The sequence below is a fragment of the Phascolarctos cinereus genome, unplaced genomic scaffold (assembly GCF_003287225.1).
Source record: "Phascolarctos cinereus isolate Bilbo 61053 unplaced genomic scaffold, phaCin_HiC Scaffold_5;HRSCAF=322, whole genome shotgun sequence".
In the NCBI taxonomy this organism is placed as follows: Eukaryota; Metazoa; Chordata; class Mammalia; order Diprotodontia; family Phascolarctidae; genus Phascolarctos; species Phascolarctos cinereus.
Window position 1 is genome coordinate 455,889,559 of NW_027555958.1, and position 21,219 is coordinate 455,910,777.

Sequence of the window (21,219 nt, forward strand, 5' to 3'; positions counted from 1 at the left end):
AGTTGGATGAATGGGGGTAACATGTTCAGATCGGTACTTTGGGATCATTCCGACGGCTAAGTGGAGGATGGACTGGAGGGACACCCGAGTCTGGGAGACCCCCCAGTGGCTACCACAATAGAGCAGGAACGAGGGGATGATGCCCTGCACCAAGAAGGCGCTCTATCAGGAGAGAAGGGGGGAGGAATATGCAAGAGATATGAGGGACGAGAAAGAGTAAGGAGCTGAGGATGAGGATGGCGGAGCATCTGACAGTAATGGGAGAGGAGGGAAGATAATGAGCTCAGTTTATTCAATTTAAGACAGATACAGGCTGTACGGTTTAACACAGCCAAATAACAGCTGGGGGCTGGAGAAGTAGATTTGAGAATCGTTTGCAAAGAGATTATAACAGAATACAAGAGAGCCAGTGAGGTCATCAAGTGAAACAGCAGAGGAGAAGAGAAGAGGCCGCACTAGGACAGAGTCCTGGAGAACACGCATAGGTAGCGAGCATATGCTTGGGTGAGGATGCAGTGAGGAGGGGAAGCAGTGCCCCAGGAAGCAAGTGCAACAGCTCAGGCCAAAGCGATGGCGGCAGGAAGTGCTCTCCGCAACGCAGGCTGGATAAGAGAAGCAAAGGCCCATGCAGAGACCGGCTGCGGTCACGGCGACAACGGCCGCACCACAGATGGCGTCAGAAGCCAGATCACAGCTGTGTGCGTGCGCCTGCCTTTACTGCTCTTCCTGACCTTGAGCTACCTGAGGGCTGGGAACAAGGCCTCTTCCTCTTTATGTTCTCTCCTACACTAGTGTGGATTAAGTGGCTAGCAAATGAACACATCTCACACCAAAATGCAGTTGCCATTTATCTTTCTTCTCAAGGTTTCCTTTTCCCCTACTCTACACTAAGAACTGCATTCCAGTTTAAAACTCCAGCCAATCACCTCGTGTATGCCTTCTGGTTCATCATATTAATTATGAGCGTTTCTTAAAATTCTCACCTGAGTTTTTTCTTTGTCCGCAAATAGGTTTGGAAGAGAAACTGGATTGCTAACTGTAAGCTCACCTTTGCCATGCAAGGATAGTAGGGGTGTTTTAGTTTAGTCTGAGGAGAAAGAAAAGGGAGGAGGGAGACAGAAACAAGGGCTGGTAAAAAAAATACTGATTTTTTTTCCTCCTGAAGCTTTGCAAAGAGTAAATCTTTCATAATTTGGAACAGTAACATTTATCATTTGATACTTTTTAATATGAGACATGATTTTGAAAGAGGTGGCTCTCAGTGGAGATGATCTTAAATTAAACAGAGGTTAAAGAAAAACCTAAGGGCTCTAGGGGCAGGGAGGGGAGAGGAGAACAATGATCCACTTGACTCCACCACAATAACAGTCAAGACGGTCAGTGAAGGAAAAGGGGGCAGCCAGGTGAGGCATGCAGACAGAGCCAGGCTGAGTCAGGAGGACCCGAATCAGGCCTGAGGGGGCCGAGAGAACCACACTGACTCACCCTGTGACTCTGTTCTGGGTCCAGCTCAGCTCCCTTTCTATTCAGTTATGGGTCTAGTCCAAGTTCAGCCTTGTGAGAAAACTTCATGCAGTTGTGGGAATTGGGAGAAAACCTCACTGCATTGTTTGAACCTACCCGGGAATGGCTGGGAAATCGGACCACCTCTCCCAGCTGCTCAGAGACCCTTAACCACGGACGAGGTCATGCTGACCAGAAACAGTTCCAAAGACAGATGCAAGGAGTTTTCTCATAATTCTACATGTCTAATCTGGAAACTGGTCCCATACTGATCATCAGTTATTGCTTGTAGGTTCCCTTGACTGTTTATGGATACCTCCTTTTCTGAATCAGGGAATTGCATCTGTTCACTCTTCCCCTCCCCACCTGGAAAGCCCCTAATCTTTTGTCCAATCAGAAATCAGATCACTAAATGTTATATTGTTTCCTTTTAATTAGTTGGCCTTATTTGATTACTTGTTTTAAACATATAGAAGTCCTGTATTCGGGGTCCAGGCCTAAGCTGAGATCTGGTCCCAGTTTGTTGGCCAATTGCCATGCACTGCTTAATACACTGATATGCTCAGAAGACCGAATTTTTGTTTTCCTTAGTCATTTCATCTTTTTTTTTTTTTGGTGAGGCAACTGGGGTTAAGAGCCACACAGCTAGTGAGTGTTATGTGTCTGAGGCCGGATTTGAACTCAGGTCCTCCTGACTCCAGGGCCAGTGCTCTATCCACTATGCCACCCAGCTGCCCCTGTCATTTCATCTTTTACCTGTCCCAGTTCTCAGACACTTATTAGCTGTGTGACCCTAGACAAGTCACTTTACCCTGCTTGCCTCAGTTTCCTCATCTGTCAAATGAGTTGGAGAAGGAAAGGCAAACCACTCCAGTATCCCTGCCAATAAAACCCCAAAAGTGTTTATGAAGAGTCGGATATGTCTAAAAATGACTAAACCACAACAGAAGGCATAAAACAAAAGCCACATCATTCTGACAATGTGATGAAAAATTACGAGTGGCTATTACTCAAAATATGGTCTCATTTTGTCATGTAAGTGACTGTCTTGGGCTGGGCCCTCTGGCTTCCTCATGTGGACAAGGACACCAGAAGGCTCTGAACCTGCTGGGGCGCGTGCCACATCTGACTGTTGTTTTCTTGACAGTGAGCTAATCATCCAGGGCAATTCAGAACAAATCCCCACTAATCTGGGCGCCATTAGTGCAGACAAGACGAATCACGGGGATGTCTGAGGGGCTCAGTGCACTGCCTCCTGGGATCATTCCACCAACACCCTGAGCAGCGACTTACAGCATTCAATGAAGCCAAGGACAGGACAAAACTGAAATAGTCACTGCTATACACGTCTCTGTTCTTCATAAATTTGAGGTTCTCATCTCTCACCATCTACAAAAGAGAAGATTTTAACTTTTTAATAAGCAAAGTCAAATATTCAGGACTTCTCAGGAAGTGGCTCTGTGATAAAAGAAGGCTGCAGAAAAAATTCAGGACTCGAAATGAGATCTTGTGTGAAACCCTCTATGTTTCCAAATGCTGAGTCACCCCCTGGGGATTAAGGTTTGAAAAAAGGGGGAGGGTGTGTGAGACCCTTACAGAACATCTGGGACATCTGTGTCTCGCCTTTTCCTCCCTGTCTGTCACAATCACACACAGGATCCTGTCCATGACACTGATTCTCCAGTAGAAAAGAACAAAAAAACACGGTCCTGAGCCCTAGGACAGTGTCTGGATGGATGCTCACATGAAGTTTTTAAAGATGCTCTACTTCCCTCTTACTGACCCCATAAGGCATGGAGTACAAGGATTCCAGTTTTATATATAGATCAGGTAACAGAGCAGACAAGTATGGAGACACACCACAGGTAAGAAAGGAGAATGTAAGCTCCTTATGGGATAGCTGGCGCTTCACAAATGCTTATTAATTTAAAGTATCAGAAGCAAGATTTGAACCCTAACCACATCTAACGCTTGACCACTAGCCTATGGTGTCCTGCTCAGAAGCTGATGGGAGTGCTTCTAGATGTAGGAAACTAAGTTTGATGCTGTGTAGGAGATTTCTCTTTGCTGGTCTGATAGTTACGTGCTTACCTGGTATATCCTAACAGGCATTTTCTCCACAAACAGCCCTTTTTTCTCCCCTTTTCTAACCAGCTTGGTTAAAATAGAGAGACGGTCATTGTTAGGTCTATGGGGCCGAGGAGATGACTGCGGTGAAATCTCTGGTGAAGACGGAGCTGACCTAAAAGACAGAATGCCATGTCACAGAGTATCCACCAGCGCCTTAGTGCTCAGGGCCCTGTTTGTGGTCTCTGTACTGGAAAGGTCTTTTACAGTAACTGCTGAGTACCTTTTCTCCCCTATGCCCATACTTGATGCCCCCTGGGAGCAGGGCCTTTGTCCAGCTTCTTCTGTGGCCTGTAACAAGGAGAACCACACTGGATGACCACAAGGGCATCTCCTGTCTCTGCATCGTATGAGCCCAGTACTCAAAACACAGTGGACACTTAGTGAATTTTTTCAGAAAAGCTCTCTTCTGACACTTCTCTCAGGATGAATGCTATCACCAGTCTCCCTGAACACTCTCCTCCAAGGCCTTCCCCTCAAATGGAAAGGGCTGGGGGGACCATGAAGGTTTGCCAGAAGAGGACAAGTTTAGCAGGGCCTAAATCAAGCTTGAAGAGCCTTGAGCCCGGGTCCTGGTTAAAGACTCACAACTCACCCCGGTGTGCAGAAGCACAGCTCAACAGGCCAGCCACCCAAATAGGGACTGTGACCTGGATTGGCACAGTAGAGAAACCCACTCTGGTGAGAACACAGGTGTGGCACACCTGATGTGTGTGGGTCACCTGTGGCGTAACACCTTGAAAGGGCCATGAACTGGAGCTCACCCAGAAACAAAGTTCAGGTCTCCAAATCACAAAAAATTCAGTAGCAGGAATATAAAGCAGAAACAAGAGGCAGAGGAGTTTTAAAATTGGACATATCCTTTTTCTGTTAAAAAGGACTTTGTAGCAAATCTTATTGGATCAACAAAATGAGAAGCCTGCCTTTAGCTTCCTCTGGGTTTTAGGTACAAAGTAGGAACGTCAGGGCCTTGCAAAGCATGCTGATGTGAAGTGAACCAGGAAACAAGCTTACAGAGAGAGGTCTTCGGCCTCCTGGCGCACCACGCTAACTCGGCTTTTCTTTGGCAACACAGGTGAGTTTTGGTCAGACACCCTCTGGTAGAAGAGCATATAGGCATTCCAGTATCGCCGGCGTACATCAGGATATGGGTTTGCTTTGGCACAAGAAATTAAGAAAAAAGTCATTGGGAGACACCACAAGTTGATGCTTTACCATACCAACTGTACTCTGGGGTGGCAGTGATGTCTAAACTAAAGGCAGCCAGGCCACTGGTATGTCTGAGGGCTGGGCACTCCCTCACTGTGAAGAAGAGGAGAAGGCCCCAGAGTCCTGCTTAGGTTCCCTCTTGTAAACACAGGCCCACTTTCCTGGGCTGGCTTAGGGCTTGCAGGAGAGGCAGCTCTGCAGAGCAAGCAGGCAGGTCTTCCCTACTCTCTGAGGCCTTCCCATGGAAACCTGGCTGCCTAGCTACCACTCTGTAGGCCTAGGGACCTCCTTGGTCCCGCTAGAATGAGGCTGCACCTTTCCCCAAAAGCCGGACAGTGGTAAGTGACAGTCCCTGCAAAGCTAAGAAAAAGGCTCTCCAACTGCAGGCAGCAAGAAGCATGGGAAGGGCAGTGGCTGGGCAGTTAACTCTTTGCAAACTGACCCCAGATGGTCCCAACTTCCTGTTCTAATGCCAGAATGTATGTAAAAGTGCTCTGCACAGTCTGCAAGAGCTCAATCCACTGAAAAGCTCCCCCCAGCTCACTTTGGTTGGAGTCCTAGCATTGAAGATAGTTGACATGCTGCCAAGAGACAGAACTGTAGTGTGGCTTTGTGGACTTCTGACCTCTTAGTGATAAACTACAAACGTAAAACCACTGAAAAGGAAACGTTTGCAAATACTTACACTGATCATAAACTTTCGGTCTATACTCGCCACCAAAACATTCGTACTCCAAGGTCTCATCATTTAAATCAAACTCTTCTACCACGGTGTCATTAAATTTATACCATTTTCCTTTTCCACATCCCCTAGAGCCCAGAGACAAGCAGTGAACATTACTGAAAAAGAGAACAGTTTCTTTGTACACCACTTTCAGAAAGATGACATACAAAATGTCAACGCACAAAGTGGCTAAATAACAAGATATACTTATGTTAGAAAAAACGTTAACAAAATGGATTTAAATCCATTAAAAACCTTGGTAGTACACGAAGAAAAGAGAAATCTGTAAAGCAGCTGCTCGGAATGGTGGGAAACAGAGCACGTGGCCCGGCAGGACAGGAGCAAGGAGAGCCCAGAGCGTTAGCCACAGGCCGAGGGAAGAAGCCAGTCCTGTCCCAGCTCTTTACCTCCTGTCCTTGATAAAGGAGTAATAGTGGCCCGCATGGGCCTGGCCGCTGTGCACAATTACACCCACGAGCTCATAGTTTTCGGTGGGGGCCACTTTCTTCCGCGGGGAACCTCCAGAGCCTTGGTCCATGTGCCGACCATTCTCGCCAACGTCACAAGATGAGTCCTGGCGAGCCGTTCCTGAGACCGTGTAAGGCTCCATGTTTAACATCCAGGGGAACTATCCAAGAGCAAAAAGAAGACCGGATTCATGTGAACAGGTAAGGCAGAGAGCACGAACCCCTCCCCCAAGCCCCCCAAGGCGGCAGCCAGAAGCTGAGCCTCAGGGGACGAGGGCTCAAAGCCCACATCTGCCACAGTGCCAAGTCTCTCCCCTCTCTTAGCCTCAGCTTCATGTGTAAAATGGTGGCCTGGGGCTGTTTTGAGGAGAGGGCTCTTGGGCGTCTGATGCGCCCCTAACTAAGCCAAGACTTCCTGCCCTGCCCATCCCCAGTGTTGACCACAATTCAAGGAAAGACTCTTCCTCACTGGTTTCAGGAGGCGCCATCACTGACAAAGCTATAACACCATGGCCGAGCAGGTGACAAGCCTCGCCCAACATGCCCCCCCGGCCCTTCTCTAGAGGATAAGTACACCATCTGCCGCTGTCCCATACCCAAAGTCTCTCTTTGCATTCTGGCACCGCACCTGTCTGAAGTTAGGTTCCAATACTGGAAGACAGAAAACGATGACTCCCCAGCCCACCCTATGGGCAAGAATATTTTACTGGATCTAAGGAAACTACATCCATCCTTCTTAAATCTAAATCCTTAAATGTGGCTCTAACAAAGCAACTTCAAGAACATGAGCTGAGGGTGGTTTGGCCCCATAGCAGGGTCATCTGAGGCATCAGTGGTGGATAAACTTGCAATACAAAATTGTAGCTACTCAAAAGTTTGAAAAAGTTCTCTAAGGAGCCTGAACCTAGCATGTAATACAACTGGCTCACCCAGAGCCTCTTTCTATGCCTCTCTAGGATTGTGGGTTCTTTGAGAGTGTAACAGGGCAGAGGACCTGAAAGGAGCAGTGGGGAAAGTAGAAACAAGAGCAATCTGGTTACCCTTATTTGTTCATCATATTTAATAGAGCGTCCACTCTCCCAATCAAATCCAAATCTCATCAGGTGAATCACCAAGACACTGGGCAAAGACTTAATGCATGTTCTTTTTACTGTTGTTCTCTGCAAGAAAGGCAAAAACCAGTTACCTTGACTAAGAAAACTTCAAAAATAATTATGTAGAGTAATCCAAAATCCACAAATCTCTAAGCAATATATATTGAAAGTACATATGCTGGGGGGTTTTGAGCCTGGATTGTAGGGTATTCACTTGTCCCTGAAGCTCAGCTGTCTCCTCTATAAAATGACATGGCTGAATTCAGTGATCTCTCCACGGAGTTCCCTTCCAACACTAAATCACGTGACCCTACAGACCACCCTTCTGAAAGAACCAAGGACTTCTGTGGAGCCCTCTGCCTACAAGCAGAGGGGAATATGCCATGTTCCTGGCGCCAATTTCCCAGCTCAAATACTCTGACGAATCACAATAAGGGGGTGGGAAGGAATTAAAGTAAACAGAAGCCAACTCAAGATTAGCAAGGTGGCCATGTTTCCTAACAGCACACATAAAGGGAGGGTTTGTAAATACAATACCTTTTCTTTACACTTTTCACAGTAATAGGCATTACTCCCCTCTAGAACTTCACCTCTAACAAACTGGTCCAAAGAAATCTCCAGACTCTGACAAGAAGTAACGCCGAGATTGAGCGCCATGAAAGCTTCTTCTCGCTCATACCTGGAATGGAAAGCGAGGAGGAGTTTTGGAAGCTCCGCTGGGGAAGACGAGGCTCCCAGGGGTGGAGGACCTCTTGGTTGATTGGTATGACTCCTAAGCCAGACAAGGCTAACAGAGAGCTGAAACCCTCAATTATTAGGGAAATCCTATGAAAGCACAGACTTGTACAAGAAAACCAGAGCTAGGTCCCTGAAACCTCTGGCAAATGTGGCTGCTGAGCCCCTGGCAGGGATGCGTGACAGCTCTGGCAGAGGGTAAGGCCTGGTCACGTCACAGGTTAGTGAACTGGACTCTAATTCCTACAAGTTCTAGAATGTTTTATCAAACAGATGGTCAGTGAATACCCACAAAAGGACTGCTAACCAGCTTCTCAGAAAGTCTGCAATGGCTTCATCAAGAGCTGGTGACACTCACTAATGTCAGTTTTCAAAACATTAAGAGTCTGAACCATAGACATGGAAGAGCACTGACTGTTGTGAGAAGACCTGGATTCCAATCCCACCGCGGATGCTGGCACCTGCCTGAGCTGGCCTTCGTCATCTGTAAAGCAGCTGCACAGCAGGGCCTCAGAGAGCCCTTCCAGCTCTGGAGCTATGTTCCCCTGCAAAATCTCCCAGGCTATTCTTGTGGAAGAAAGGGGAAAAATCCAGACGAGGCAAACGGTACAAAGGTGGGTGGATTCTGGAGTGGGCAAACGACCACACCCAAAGAAAAGCCACTAATCGTGTGATGTTAACTTGGAAGGTCTCTGGGGAGTGGCACGCTGGCCAGTGACCATCAGTCTGGCCTGTGCTACTCCACTTTTTATCACTGACTTGGACAAAGTCATAGATGGGATGCCTATCAGATGCACAGATGACCGAGAGCAGGAGAGAGGTAACACATAAGCTGATGGAAACCATCCATGGGAACAGACCACCGCGGCCATCGGCCTGACTCTAAGCTTGTGATGAACAAGAATCACTCCTGCACACAGAACTGACACGTATTCATCTGGTCACTGCTTGGAGACCTTCAGAGACGGGAAACCACCAAGTCCCAAGGTAGTCAAGCAGCACGCCCGCAACTTCTCCCCACTGCTCCTGTGGAACCAACCAAGGGCATTTCACCTCTTCTTCCGACAGCGCTTCACATACTGGGAGCCAGAGAATGCTGACTCCCCAGCCCACCCCGTGCGCAAGAACGTCTTACTGACTGAAGGAAATTACACTCAGCCTTCTTAAACCAAAATCCTGAAATGTGGCTCTAACAAGGCAACTAGAGGAGCATGAGCTGAGGGAGCTTCGACCCCGCAGCAGGGCATCTGCAGAAGGGCACACGTTCACTCTGAGTCAACAGTGCATCACGACGGCCCCCAAAGCTCAAGCGACCGATGAGATGCTGTGCCGGGACTGCTGCTAAGAACTGCTCCTTCTCTCCCTCGGTCTGAGTCTGGGACTGGGTCCAGACCTAGGGACCACGTTTTAGGGATGACACCAACGAGGTGGAGAGGGCCCCAGGCCAAAGGACAACACGGCGGCAACGTTTACTTCTCTGAGGCTGCCACGTAGAGGAAGGGTCAGATGTTTTCTAGCAGGCCCCAGAGGCAGAGCCGGGAGCAGCAGAAGGAAGCTGAAAGATACAGGTTTGGGCTGGATATCAGGGCAAATATTTGAACACTAACAGCCGTCCATCAATGGAGCAATGGGCTGACCACTAGTGGGGTACGAGACGGCGAGTCGAGCAAAGTCTGGATGGCCGTTAGTGGAGTACAACAAAGAGGCCTCGGAGGTCTCCTCTAACTCAGATGCTCTGAGTCAAGAAAGAAGTCAATCATGAAAGGTTATGATACCTAGGATGATCACACGGTTACTTTTTTTTTTGGCTAGGCAACAGGGTTAAGTGACTTTCCCAGGGTCACAAAGCCAGTAAGTGTTGTGTGTCTGAGGCTGCATTTGAACTCAGGTCCTCCTGAATCCAGGGCCGGTGCTCTATCCACTGTGCCACCTAGCTGCCCCTCCAACTAGCTGCTCCCACAATTACTTTTTCCTAGAGTATAAAAAGTGGTAAAAATTATTATTTAACCATCCCTTTCCAATTTATTACAAATTGCTGCTGCTGCATGAAAATGTAAAAAAAAATGATCTCAAAATACACTGTGATGACACAGAAATAGGGGAAGGGAACAAGTCTCTATTAAATACCTATCATGTGCTAAGTACTTTACAAATATCATGTCATTTGTTCCTCACCAAACCCTTGGAAAGAGGTGCTATCATTATCTCCATTTCACAGTTAAGGACACAGAGGTAGACAAAGATCAAGTGACTTGCAAAGCAGCACACCAAAATTTCTTGGTAAGTCAGTATTCTTAAAAACATGCATTTTAACCCATCATTTTTGCTTAAGATTGTGACGAGGTTAAACTCCTTAAAAAAAAATCCTAAAAGCGTCATTAGAAACGTGTCAATACAACAAAATCTTAGAAGTATGAGATAAGTTCTGAATTCCACTAACCTGTGAGGACAATCCTTACATATCTTCTGATCAGAATAGATTCCCTGGAAAGTATTCTTAAATATCTGATCTCGACCAATTTTCTGTTGAAAATAAAAGTTAAAATACTAGTTATGTTTCCTGAACTTAAAGGTTAGTATTACTTATTTGGCTCTGCTAAAACATCAAGGACATCAATAATGTGAAGTATGTTACATACTGGGGGCAAGACAGGTGCCTTGTGGAAGAACTCTCACACTTACAAACTCCGTGCCACAACCACAAAGCTGTCAGCCTGCACTGTAGAAGAAGGGAGGTGATGGAGTCACCAGAGACACTATGACAGAATGAAAGAAGATGGAGCTGGAGTTGAGGAGAGGAAGGCCATCATGCCTAGGCTACCATGCCAACCTCTTCTAGTCTCCGATAATGCTCTTTCTATGATCACCAGTTCACAAGTGGCAGTTAGTGTCACATTCCTCTGAATCACGGTTTTTTGTTTTCTTCAATTTTGTGCAAAATTTCTAAGTTTTCCAGAACTGAAACGAGGTACCTCGTACTATATCGATTTCTTTGCTGCAGAAAATACTCAGTAGGGGCTGTCAAGGATGTTGGGAGGATGGGGTGTTCCTAAACTAGGAAGGGAACTGGGTTAAATAATGTGTGTGATTATGTCCAACTCATATTTTTTGGGTAGGGGAAGGGGGGAGAGGAAGAGATTATAAACTTATAGTTTTAGATTAATAGTCACTCTATTAATAGTCACCATAGGATGCTTTAGTACCAGTCTGGCTTTGATAAATCCTGAACTTAACACACAGAGCTGGTGCTATTCTTCAGTTTACAGTTATCCTTTTTTTTCTTTAAAACAGAAACAAAAACTCATTTGAGGGGTATAGCTTCTACTTGGGCCAACACAGTGAAATCAGTCACTAGGTTCACTAGGAATCTTTAAAGGGAAAAGTGCAACTTAGAGAGCACATGGCCGGGGGGGGGTGTGTAAGAAGAACAGTGAATGAGAGGACCCAGGGAAGAATTCTGGGCCTGGTGCCATCCCTCTCCAGATCTCCATGGGGGCTGGACTCCATCATCTCCATGGTCCCTTTCAGCACCTCATCCAGTGAGGTGTGCTGCTGTTAGCAGCAGTTGACCTGCATGGAGCACCTACCAGATGTTTCCATCTGACCCTTAGGGGAGCCCAGAGCCAAGGAGTCCAGGCATCATAAACCCCTTCATGGATGAGGAAGCCAAGATTCAGAGCAGGTGAATGACTGACTCCTCGTACCAGAGACAGCAAAGGTCCGGCCTCCCTAAGTCTGGAGCTCTCATGACAACATTACACGTATTCTCCCACATTCTGGTGCAGACAGTACTCCTAATGAGCTTTTTGGAGGTCGTTTTCAAAACTGGAAAAGGCACTTTCATTACCTTGAGGTATTCATCCATCTGATCGATGAGACTAGTAAAGAATTCATATGCGTCCTGTTGCTCTCGAACATAAAGCTCCTTGTTCCACATCTTGAAAATCTATTTAAAAGCATTAGACATGAAGGAAAAAATAATTTCTCAATAATTTAACTTTCTACATATCTATCCTTTGGTTTATATATGTAAAACAAATAAATGGTCATGAATGAATGACTCCTGCAGAAAAGAATCTACGGAGCAAAGTAAAAAAGTGAAGGGATCATGAGGCCCATCTAACTCAGCAGGGAGCACCTTTCCACACACTGACTCCTAGAAGGAAGCAGTCCCAAGCAGTGGGTCCGAAAGCCCAAGTCCCTCCTTTTAGGAGTGGCCAATCCAGTTCTGGTAAAATTGCTGGCTGAGATTATGAGCTAGCATGTCTAAAAAGCCACCCCCACTGTAAATTTAAGTAGGAAAATAAATGACATCAGAGAAATACCTTCCAAAAATTCTCCGGTACGTAGTATTGCAGCTTGCTTTCCATCAAATGGCCAAAGAGAGACTGGACTTGATAGAACACACTATCGTCTGGATTGTCCATATCATCATCAACGGAAAGTAAAGACTTAACAAGGAAAATATTAAGTTAAATGCATTGATCTTCTAAAAAATTATTTTACTTCTTTTCAGTTAGCACAAGCGTGCCTTTCTCTCCCTCCCTCCCACCTTCTGCCCCCGCTGGCTATTTAATCATGAGCTTCCTGGAACCCTGGCTGGGGGGTACACCGATCCTCGGTGCTCCTGATCCTGGCTCTGTCTTATGACTTAACAAGGGCACCTTAAAAACGTGCCCTTACTTAATTCACACCTGACACAGAACTGGAGGGCCAAAAGGAACCCTGAAGACCTCTGCTTGGGGATCTCCACCCAAAGGAGCCGAGCCCACTCTCATCAGCACAATGCTCTTCCTGGCATCTGTCACCTGGCCCTGTAACGTGTACTAACAGTTCCTGGTTCTATCAGCTAAATCCAACCACACTGGGTCTAATCCAGGGGTAATCTCCTGGTAATCTCTCCCATTCCTCCACATGGCAGGTCCCCATATGAAGACAGCCATCATGCCCCATTCTCCGTGCCCTGAACTTTTTTCTGGGCTAAACATGCCCAGGTCCTTCAAATGACTTCCTATGTCACGGACACAGGGTCTTTTCCCATCCTGGCTGCTCTTCTCTGGAAGAAAACCCTGGTACATACAATACTCCAGATTGTCTGACAATGGCAGAGGATAGAAGGATCATCCCTGCCCTGTTCCTGAAAGCTCTGTCCTTCCTAATGTAGCCCAAGACTGTTAGATTTTTTTTGGCTTCCATATCACACTGCTAACTTACAGTTCACTAAGACCCCCAGATCTTTTTCAGTATGACTGCTGTCTCTCCATGGCTCCCTCACCTTACGTTTATGGAGTTTATTGTTTTTTGTTTTATTTTTTTGGACCCAATGCAAGATGTTGTTATTAGATTCAGGCAAACATTCTAGTCTGTTAAGATCCCTACTGGATCCTGACTCTGTCGTCCTGCTCCCTGTCCCGGCATTTATTCAAGTCTCCGATGAACCATCCGCTAGGATGACCTGTTCACCAGGACTCTCTCAACAGGGCACCTTGCCAGTTCTGATTCTCTCTGAATGCACCATGGTCTAATGCTTGTCGGTCCATCCCCATACTTGGTCAGAAGCCTTGATGTACTTGGAACCAGAGGTCTGGACTCTTGTCCCAGGTTTTTCACTCTGCCATGTAAAATGGCATTTGTCTTTTAACCTCTTTGGGCCCTGCTTTCCTAATCTGTAAAACAGATGTGCAAACAACTGGTCTTGCAATCTCACAGTGAGGATCAGTTAAGATAACAGACAGAAGCATTTTGGAAAATAGTAATTAAGACAGTTGTAACGAAGATTAAAGGGTAAATCTAGATTAGCATTAGGAATAGTACCATCACCCAGGTTGCACTGAACTCTCAGTGTAATAGTGGGTAATGGAAAGGTGTAAAAAGTATACTGGGCCGAAGTAGGAGGCCCTGAGTTCAAATGCCAGATCCATCATTCGCTAATCTGAGGTCTTGGACAAGACACTTGACATCTCTTAGCCTCCATTTTGTCATCTCGGGGCGGGAAGGGGGGTCTTGACCACCTCTAAGCAACTTTCCAACTCTAAATCTAAGTACTTTTTTTTGGGGGGGGGGTGAGGTAAATGGGGTTAAGTGACTTGCCCAGGGTCACACAGCTAGTAATTTCCAAGTGTGTGAGGCCACATTTGAACTCAGGTCCTCCTGACTCCAAGGTCAGAGCTCTATCCACTGTGCCACCTAGCTGCCTGCCTAAGTACTTTTAAAATAGAACAATTCTATCAATTAGAATTTCAGAGACCTACAGTTATAGAACATTATTTTTTTCAAGTTCATGGTCATAGGATGCCAGAGGAGATCTCAATGTTAACTTTGGAATTAGTAGAAGACTGCATGGAGCACCTGCCATTCAGGCATATACAGCAACAGAAAACAGGACGAGACTTATAAAAATGTGCAAAGATTCTATAGTTCTGACCTACTGTCTGACGCATGACCCAAATGCATTTCCAACTATGGCTGGTCTTCAACTAGGGAATTGTTTTCAGTCAAAATATCAAGAATAACAATGAATGAGAAGAGAGGGAACTCACCTCAGGAAGACCAGGTTGCATGTAGAGCTGCTGGAAAACTGCATTCATGTAGCAGGTGGCACCACCGTTCTTGAGCCCCACAAACCCTGAGAGCGAGCGGCTGTCCACTGGGGGCAGGTACTGGAGAGAGAAGAGGGCGGCGTCAGCAGCGAGGAACAGCCACCAATGCCCAAGAAGCCACTTCAGACCTCCCCATCTAGGAGATGGGGGCGACCGTCTTTCACGTGCCCCCACGTGTCTCAGCTGTGTTGGAAGCAAAGGGCCTTGAAGGCCGTCAAGTGCTCGGGGGATGTGGGTCCCCAACTACGGAGTTATGAATTCAAAGCCCCACTTAACTCGACGCATTTCTCTACAGGTACCGTTACAGATGCTGCTACAACACTGGCCAGGGGAGCAGAAGTCTCCCACAAAGCTGAATTTACAAATACACTCGACCCTCCCTTCAAATGGGTTTTAGCACGGGTCTGGTTTGGAGTGGATCAACATTGAAGCTCAGCTTTGGCTACCAGAAGTCCAAGATAACAGGACAATGTCTCTGGGACACTTTTCTTTGTGGGATGGGGCCCTGAGACTTGGCTGGGATGGACAGTAATACTGCCCCTTAAAACACAGCAGAGCAAGGTTTTTCTGCATCCAGGCAACATGAAATAATTCAAATTTTTTGGATTTCTAAAAATGTCAAAATATCATGTACTCTTAAGACTCCAAACACAGGCATTTAAAATTGATTTCCACTTTGGAGGCCAGTTCCTTGATTTCCAATCAGATGGGTGTGTGTGTGTGTGTGTGTGTGTGTGTGTGTGTGTGTGTGTGTGTGTGTAAAATAATTATCTAAGGAAAAGTTGTATTTGTTACAGTGGCACTCCCCACTCCTTATTCCCTGCTCCTCCGTGACCTTATCCCCCAAACATTTATTTAGAAGTACAAATGTTTCCATAAGAGAAAACATTTTCTGTCTTCTTCTGTTACAGCTTTAATTCATGTAGTGAGTTAAATCACAAAGATTCACATATCAAACATCTTGGGGAAAATTGAGCACTTGCAGGTAATGAACGATATCACTAGCTTAAGCAATGTAGGGACATGAAAATGAATCAGAAAGTCGAGCCACTGGAACACGAAGTGAAGGAATGCCCAAGGCCCAGGTGCCTCTGGCACCTTCTGGCTGGGTGACCCTGACAACTCCCCAAAACAGTCACAGAGCAGCTGCTGGTCAGCACTGGCAGTGAACGCTGGGAACCACCTTAAACTAGTCTGTCTGGTCGCCACACATCAGCTTATACACATCCCCCCAGGTTTTCTGAACCCATCCAACCCAGCCTCCTCATTATTTCTTACAGCACAAGAGCATGACAGGAATATGACAAAGCTTTATACAAAATAGCCAATAATTATAAATCAAAAGCAAATGAGCTAAAATTTTATTTCCCAATTTTGGATCCATGTTCAAATATGTGGGCACAGAGTATATTAGTGTATTTTCCAATTCACGTTGGTTTCTGACCATGTAAACTACTTGGAAAAGTTCTCAGGAAAAGATGTTAAACAAGGGGCCAGAGAGAATCTGCATTCAAGTTACTATGAGACGGATGTTCATTCAGAAACATTTGCTAAGTACCTATTAGGCGAAATGCATTTTGCAGAATGATTTTTTAAAACATGTGAAGATAATTTATTAATGGCTTTAGTGAAAATGATCAATTTGGTGCCCTTTAAGTGATCCTCATTTTCAATTCTTTGAAAGTTAAAAAAAAAAGCAAAGAGTGATCTAAGGAATACCCAGGGGGAAAAAAAAAGCTATTTCACTTTGCGAATGTGTTCACTTGGTGAGTCAAAGCAGTGTCCCTTAGTGACTTACAGCTAATATCGCGATGATTTTGTTAATGTGATTTCCTGCTAACTGCTTTTTGCATTCATAAAATCACACATGGGAAAGACGAAAAATCATGCATTTTCGTTATTTCATTTGGGGGGGGGCGTGCCCAGGGGATGGTTAGGGATAGGAGAGGGAATCATCATTTATACAGCACCTACTATGTGCCAGGCACTGTGCTAAGTGCTTTACAATTATTATCTCATCCGAATCTTATAACAATCCTATTTTATAGCTGAGAAGACAGAGGTTAAGTTACTTGCCCACGATCACACAGTTAATAAGTGTAAGAGGCAGGATTTAAACTCGGGCCTTCCTCACTTTAGGCCCAGGGCTCTGTCCACTCTGGTGCCACCTAGCTACCTTCTAATAGTAACAGCAGCATTTGCATTTATAAACACACATTTCATGGTAAATGAGCATGGAATGTATCACAGATACTCACGTCAAACTCCTTGGTGAGAGCAGGGTCAGGTTGATGGTGCATAGAAAGGAGCTCTTTTGTAATAATCTGAAGATTAGAGGGTGAGCTATCTGCCAACATTACCAGAACTTCATAGGCTGCCAACCGACTATTCATAGTACTACATCTAAAAAAGGAAATGACTAGTGGTTTGTTTCAAGAACAAATTATCTATTTAAATATTCTTTGGGCATTAAAAAGAAAATTGCATCTCCTTATTCTACCCTGGCTGGAAGTACAGGGGCTACACAGGGGCCCATGGAAGCTTTGACCTGCTGTTTCTGACCTGGGCTAGTCTGCCTCTCCTGATGCAGTTCTGAGGGGCTCGTCAAATTAATGCCCAATTGAGTGTGGACGCCTGCTCAGCTGGGCCCACTATAACCAGAACTCCAGAGCTTAAGCGAGCCAGCAGCCTCACCATCCCCACGACCAGCTAAATACTCTTTTTTAAAATCAAATGGACATTTGAAACACAAAGCACAGCACTCATAATTTCCAAAGAAAGATTAAGTTACTGAATATTAGATAATAAACTTCAAGAAAGCAGGAACTGTCTTATCTTTGTAGCTTCCAAAGTAGGTAGCAGGCACTTAAGAAATGGTTATGGAATCCAAAGAGAGAACAGTAACATTCTGATTAACAATCTAATTTTGGAATGTCAATAAAAAAGTCTCTTGGGAAAGCAGTTATATCACAAGAAATAGTGAACATTTCCCAAGTCCCCCAACAAGATTATAGGGATGTTTACCACTGACAGTGTCAGCCTGTATCTGCTTTATAGAGAAAAGATCAACGAGAGATGAAGAAAAACAACTGAGGGGACCTTCTAAGGGCTTCACGAGTATACTAAGTGAATAAATCCTGTGCTATAAAAGCAAGATAAGGTGCAGATTCATAAAATCTAGCCAATAGCTCACTAATGTTCAGACTCCTTAAGAATCTGCCCAGTATGATGGATGTTCTAATAAACCCTGTGTTTGGCTGAGGGGAAAAAAAAAGCAAGATAGACATCAGTATCAGATAGCAGCCAGTGCTCTGATACTTTAACCCTAAAAAAATAGGTAGAAGAAACAAGTTTAGAAATGAGATGACATTCAATTCAAAGCACAAGGCCATTAATTAGTTTTCTGGAGTTACTAAAAAAAAAAATGTAAGAAAACTACACCATCAACAACAGAAAACTTCCATTTAGACTCAAGAGCTCTGATCTCAAAGGGAGACTAAGCTAGAAGAGGTAATGTGTAACTGGACAGCACAGAGTTATTAAATCCAGGGCACACACAACCCACCCTCCCAGAAGCTCAGAAAATCACAGATTTAGAGCTGGAAGGCTTCTCAGAGGTCATTAGTATAATCACCTCATGTTTTTCAGTTGAGGAAACTGAGGGCACGTGAGTGCTCACAGTCACAGAGATAAAATCTACTCTCAAATACTTAATTTTTATACATTCTCTATTTCTTCACCATTCACTGGGAGGGGGTAGACAATTTGAGTTTCTTCTTTCTTTTCGATCTGATCATTAGCTGTGGTTGTGCTCACAGAAAGTACCACGTCCTCCCAAACCTTGTGGCCAAGACAGGATAGGGAGTTGGACAGAGAAGCCTCTGTGATGGAGGAGAAAATGACTTCTAGACAGCCCGACAGTGTAAGGGCAATCCTTGTACCATGCTGACAACAGTAACAGCTCGCATTTCAGGAGGGCTTTAAGGTCTACAAAAGCTTTACCCACATTATCTCCTCTGATGCACACAACAACTCTGAGAGATAGAGACTCTTCTTGTCCCCATTTTACATATGAGGAAACCCCAAGCTGAGAAAGTCAGTGCCTCGCTTGGGCTCACATAGCCAGCAAGCTCCCAGGGCAGGATCTGAATCCATCCACGGTACTAAGTTCCTTATAGAATCATTGATTGTTACAGATCTGCTCCACTGTTCCTCAGAGATAAGCACAGCCTGGCCCTCTGAGGTCTAGGGCTCCTAGTGATACATAGTGGGTGAACAGACAGAAGGCTTCCTGAAGTGCTCAATGTGGCTAACATAGCGAATGATTTTGCCTACACACTTCACTAGCCCACGATGATTTTATTAACATTTGGCTTTTTTTTCCCCCCTTAAATTAAAGACCCATTTCCTTTAGGGATACAGCTAGGTCCTTGTTAGTTTGAATTCAAAATACAGTAACAAATTTCAGCCCAATGAAAATACGCAGCACTAATGTAAATAATGTGACCATTTTCAGGGGATGTGTTAGCCAAATGTTGTCTGATACTCCTATTACCCATCTTTTTTTCTGATAGGTAGCTGAGGACTTCTTGGGTCAAAAACAACAAATAACGCTTAAGCTCTTATTGTGATTTCTTTGGATTCCCACGCAGTGGATCATGGGACTGCATGGACAAAAATACCAGGCTTTCACACGTGTAAAGAGTTCTGCCCAAAAGTGCATCTACACTGGGGACAAGAATTCCAAGTCGGAGATTTTACCCCAACTGAACACAATGTGCATTTTCCATACTTTGGATGAAAGTCCTGCTGACAGATGGCAGCGCTGCCAACTGGAGAATGACTATTTAAAATGATTCTAGACGCCCGGAAAAGGAAGTCATCCAATAATGGTTTGATAAGCGATGACCCTGGAAGAGAGCACATTATTCACAGTGAGGACTAAAAGAGACCTTTCAAGTTAGTAAAAAATACTATCTTGAATTTCCCCCGCACACTCCCCAAAGTGGACATGGCAAGTAAGAGTCAGATGTGACCACTAGGGTCTACGTACAACGAAAAACACGTCACCTACACTGCCCTGTGTCCAGTCATGGACGTGAGACCTGGAAGGACCCTGGAGAGGGTGTCTTCCCGCCCTCTCATTTCACCGATCAAGCCCAGGGAAGTGACTAGCTCAAGGCCACAGGGAGGAGGCAGCAGGCAGGCAACCCACATCTGGCTTTTCTGATTCCAATCCCTTGCTCTTTTGATTAGGCCAGGTTTTGCTGCCTAGCAAATATACCAAAGGAAAATTAGATTCTATTTTTCCCTGCCATTTTAAGTTTGTGTCATCAGCCACGAATAACATTTCAAACTGATCTGCACTAAAGATCCAGCTGATTTCCTGCTGCCTAAAGCACCGATTTTCACTAGACTACTTAGCATCCACTCATTTTATTTTCCTAAAACAGACACTAACCTATACTAATAAACTGAGAATGGTAGTAGAAGGTAATGATTACCAAGCATTTCTTTCTCCGCTCCACAGAGTGAAAGGAGGGTCTTGATGAGTCTTAAATGTCCTGCTAATAAAATGTTGTCAGCTTCACTGGTTTCGCACTCAGCTGTACGATTAGGCTCGAAATTATCTAGCCAAGTAATTTCATCTTCTAGCATGGTGGCTGGACTGACCTTTAACTGATCCATTTCTGAAGCTAGAAAGGGAATATAAGTGTAAAAAGTAAAATTTCATTTACAAGACCTTTATTCGGACTGTCAAGTTACAGGAATGTTCAGATGGCATCTTGAATTCACTGTGTCCACATCTACAGAGCTTTCCCTACTGGACCCGCCCCTCTTTCAGACTGCTCTGCCTCTGCCAGAGGCATCACTGTACCCTGGGGTTGTCTGGCAATCACCTTTTCCTACCACAGACAGCCAGTGGTCCATTTCTATCAATTCTTTAGCATTATGTCTTCCCACATATGCCCTCTTCTCTATTCTTGGTGTCAGCACCCTAGAATAAACAAACCCTTCTTATCACAAACTTCAATTAGTGTGGTAACAGTCTATGTCATCCCATGTCTTTCTTTCCTTTTCAGTGTGTGTTAAAAATCATGCCTTATTCTAGTCTTTTTGACTACCATCCCCCCTCTCCCTAGTCAGTATAAGTTTATAAGTAGCCCAGTATAAAGTAACACTGGCAGGAAGTAAGACTGCAAGGGGTTGGAAGCTACAAGTCACATACACACCATCCTAAAGATAAAAGGAGTATAATTTGCAAACTGTATCATGTATTACCAAAAATCACACTGTGAAAATATATGCTAAATCAGGAGCAACCATGCAGGCCTTGCTGGCAGGGTCTTCTGGTCCTACGATACGAAAATCTCAGAGGAGCTCCAGGTGACCACAGCAAGGCTAGCAGCACATTAACAGGCGCTGGCGATTTTGAGAGGACATGGACACGCTAACGAAGGTTTTACCGACAATTCTGAGATAATTTGGACATGTGAATGAACTCACCCCTAAGGTAGTGCAGATAAGAGTTAGTCTATCTCTCCCCCAAACCCTATAAAATATGACTGTTACTCTGCTTAGGAAGCTCAGATCCCATGAGCCAGTCCCAATCTTTCCTCTCTCCATCCCCGGCTCTACCTGTGCCAGCTTGCTCTCTATCCTCAGGCGACCCCCACTCCTTCCAACCCTCTAAGTGCAATTTGAGGCCCTAGCTCTTTGCTGACCACAATCTCCTCTCTCCCCAGTCTTCACTGCTTGGG

The 21,219-nt window shown here is 45.2% G+C and overlaps 1 protein-coding gene across 1 annotated transcript in view; it reads right to left on the reverse strand.

Moving 5' to 3' along the window:
- Positions 1-21,219, reverse strand: part of USP24 (ubiquitin specific peptidase 24) — a 157,835-nt gene that overhangs the window by 25,422 nt on the left and 111,194 nt on the right. Inside the window, 15 exon segments of the mRNA XM_020976911.2 lie at positions 984-1,087; positions 2,797-2,892; positions 3,595-3,745; positions 4,645-4,786; positions 5,525-5,649; positions 5,971-6,191; positions 7,071-7,190; positions 7,662-7,803; positions 10,300-10,382; positions 11,707-11,805; positions 12,185-12,310; positions 14,399-14,518; positions 16,717-16,861; positions 19,251-19,368; positions 19,963-20,154. Of these exon segments, the coding sequence (XP_020832570.1) occupies positions 984-1,087; positions 2,797-2,892; positions 3,595-3,745; positions 4,645-4,786; positions 5,525-5,649; positions 5,971-6,191; positions 7,071-7,190; positions 7,662-7,803; positions 10,300-10,382; positions 11,707-11,805; positions 12,185-12,310; positions 14,399-14,518; positions 16,717-16,861; positions 19,251-19,368; positions 19,963-20,154 (1,984 nt within the window).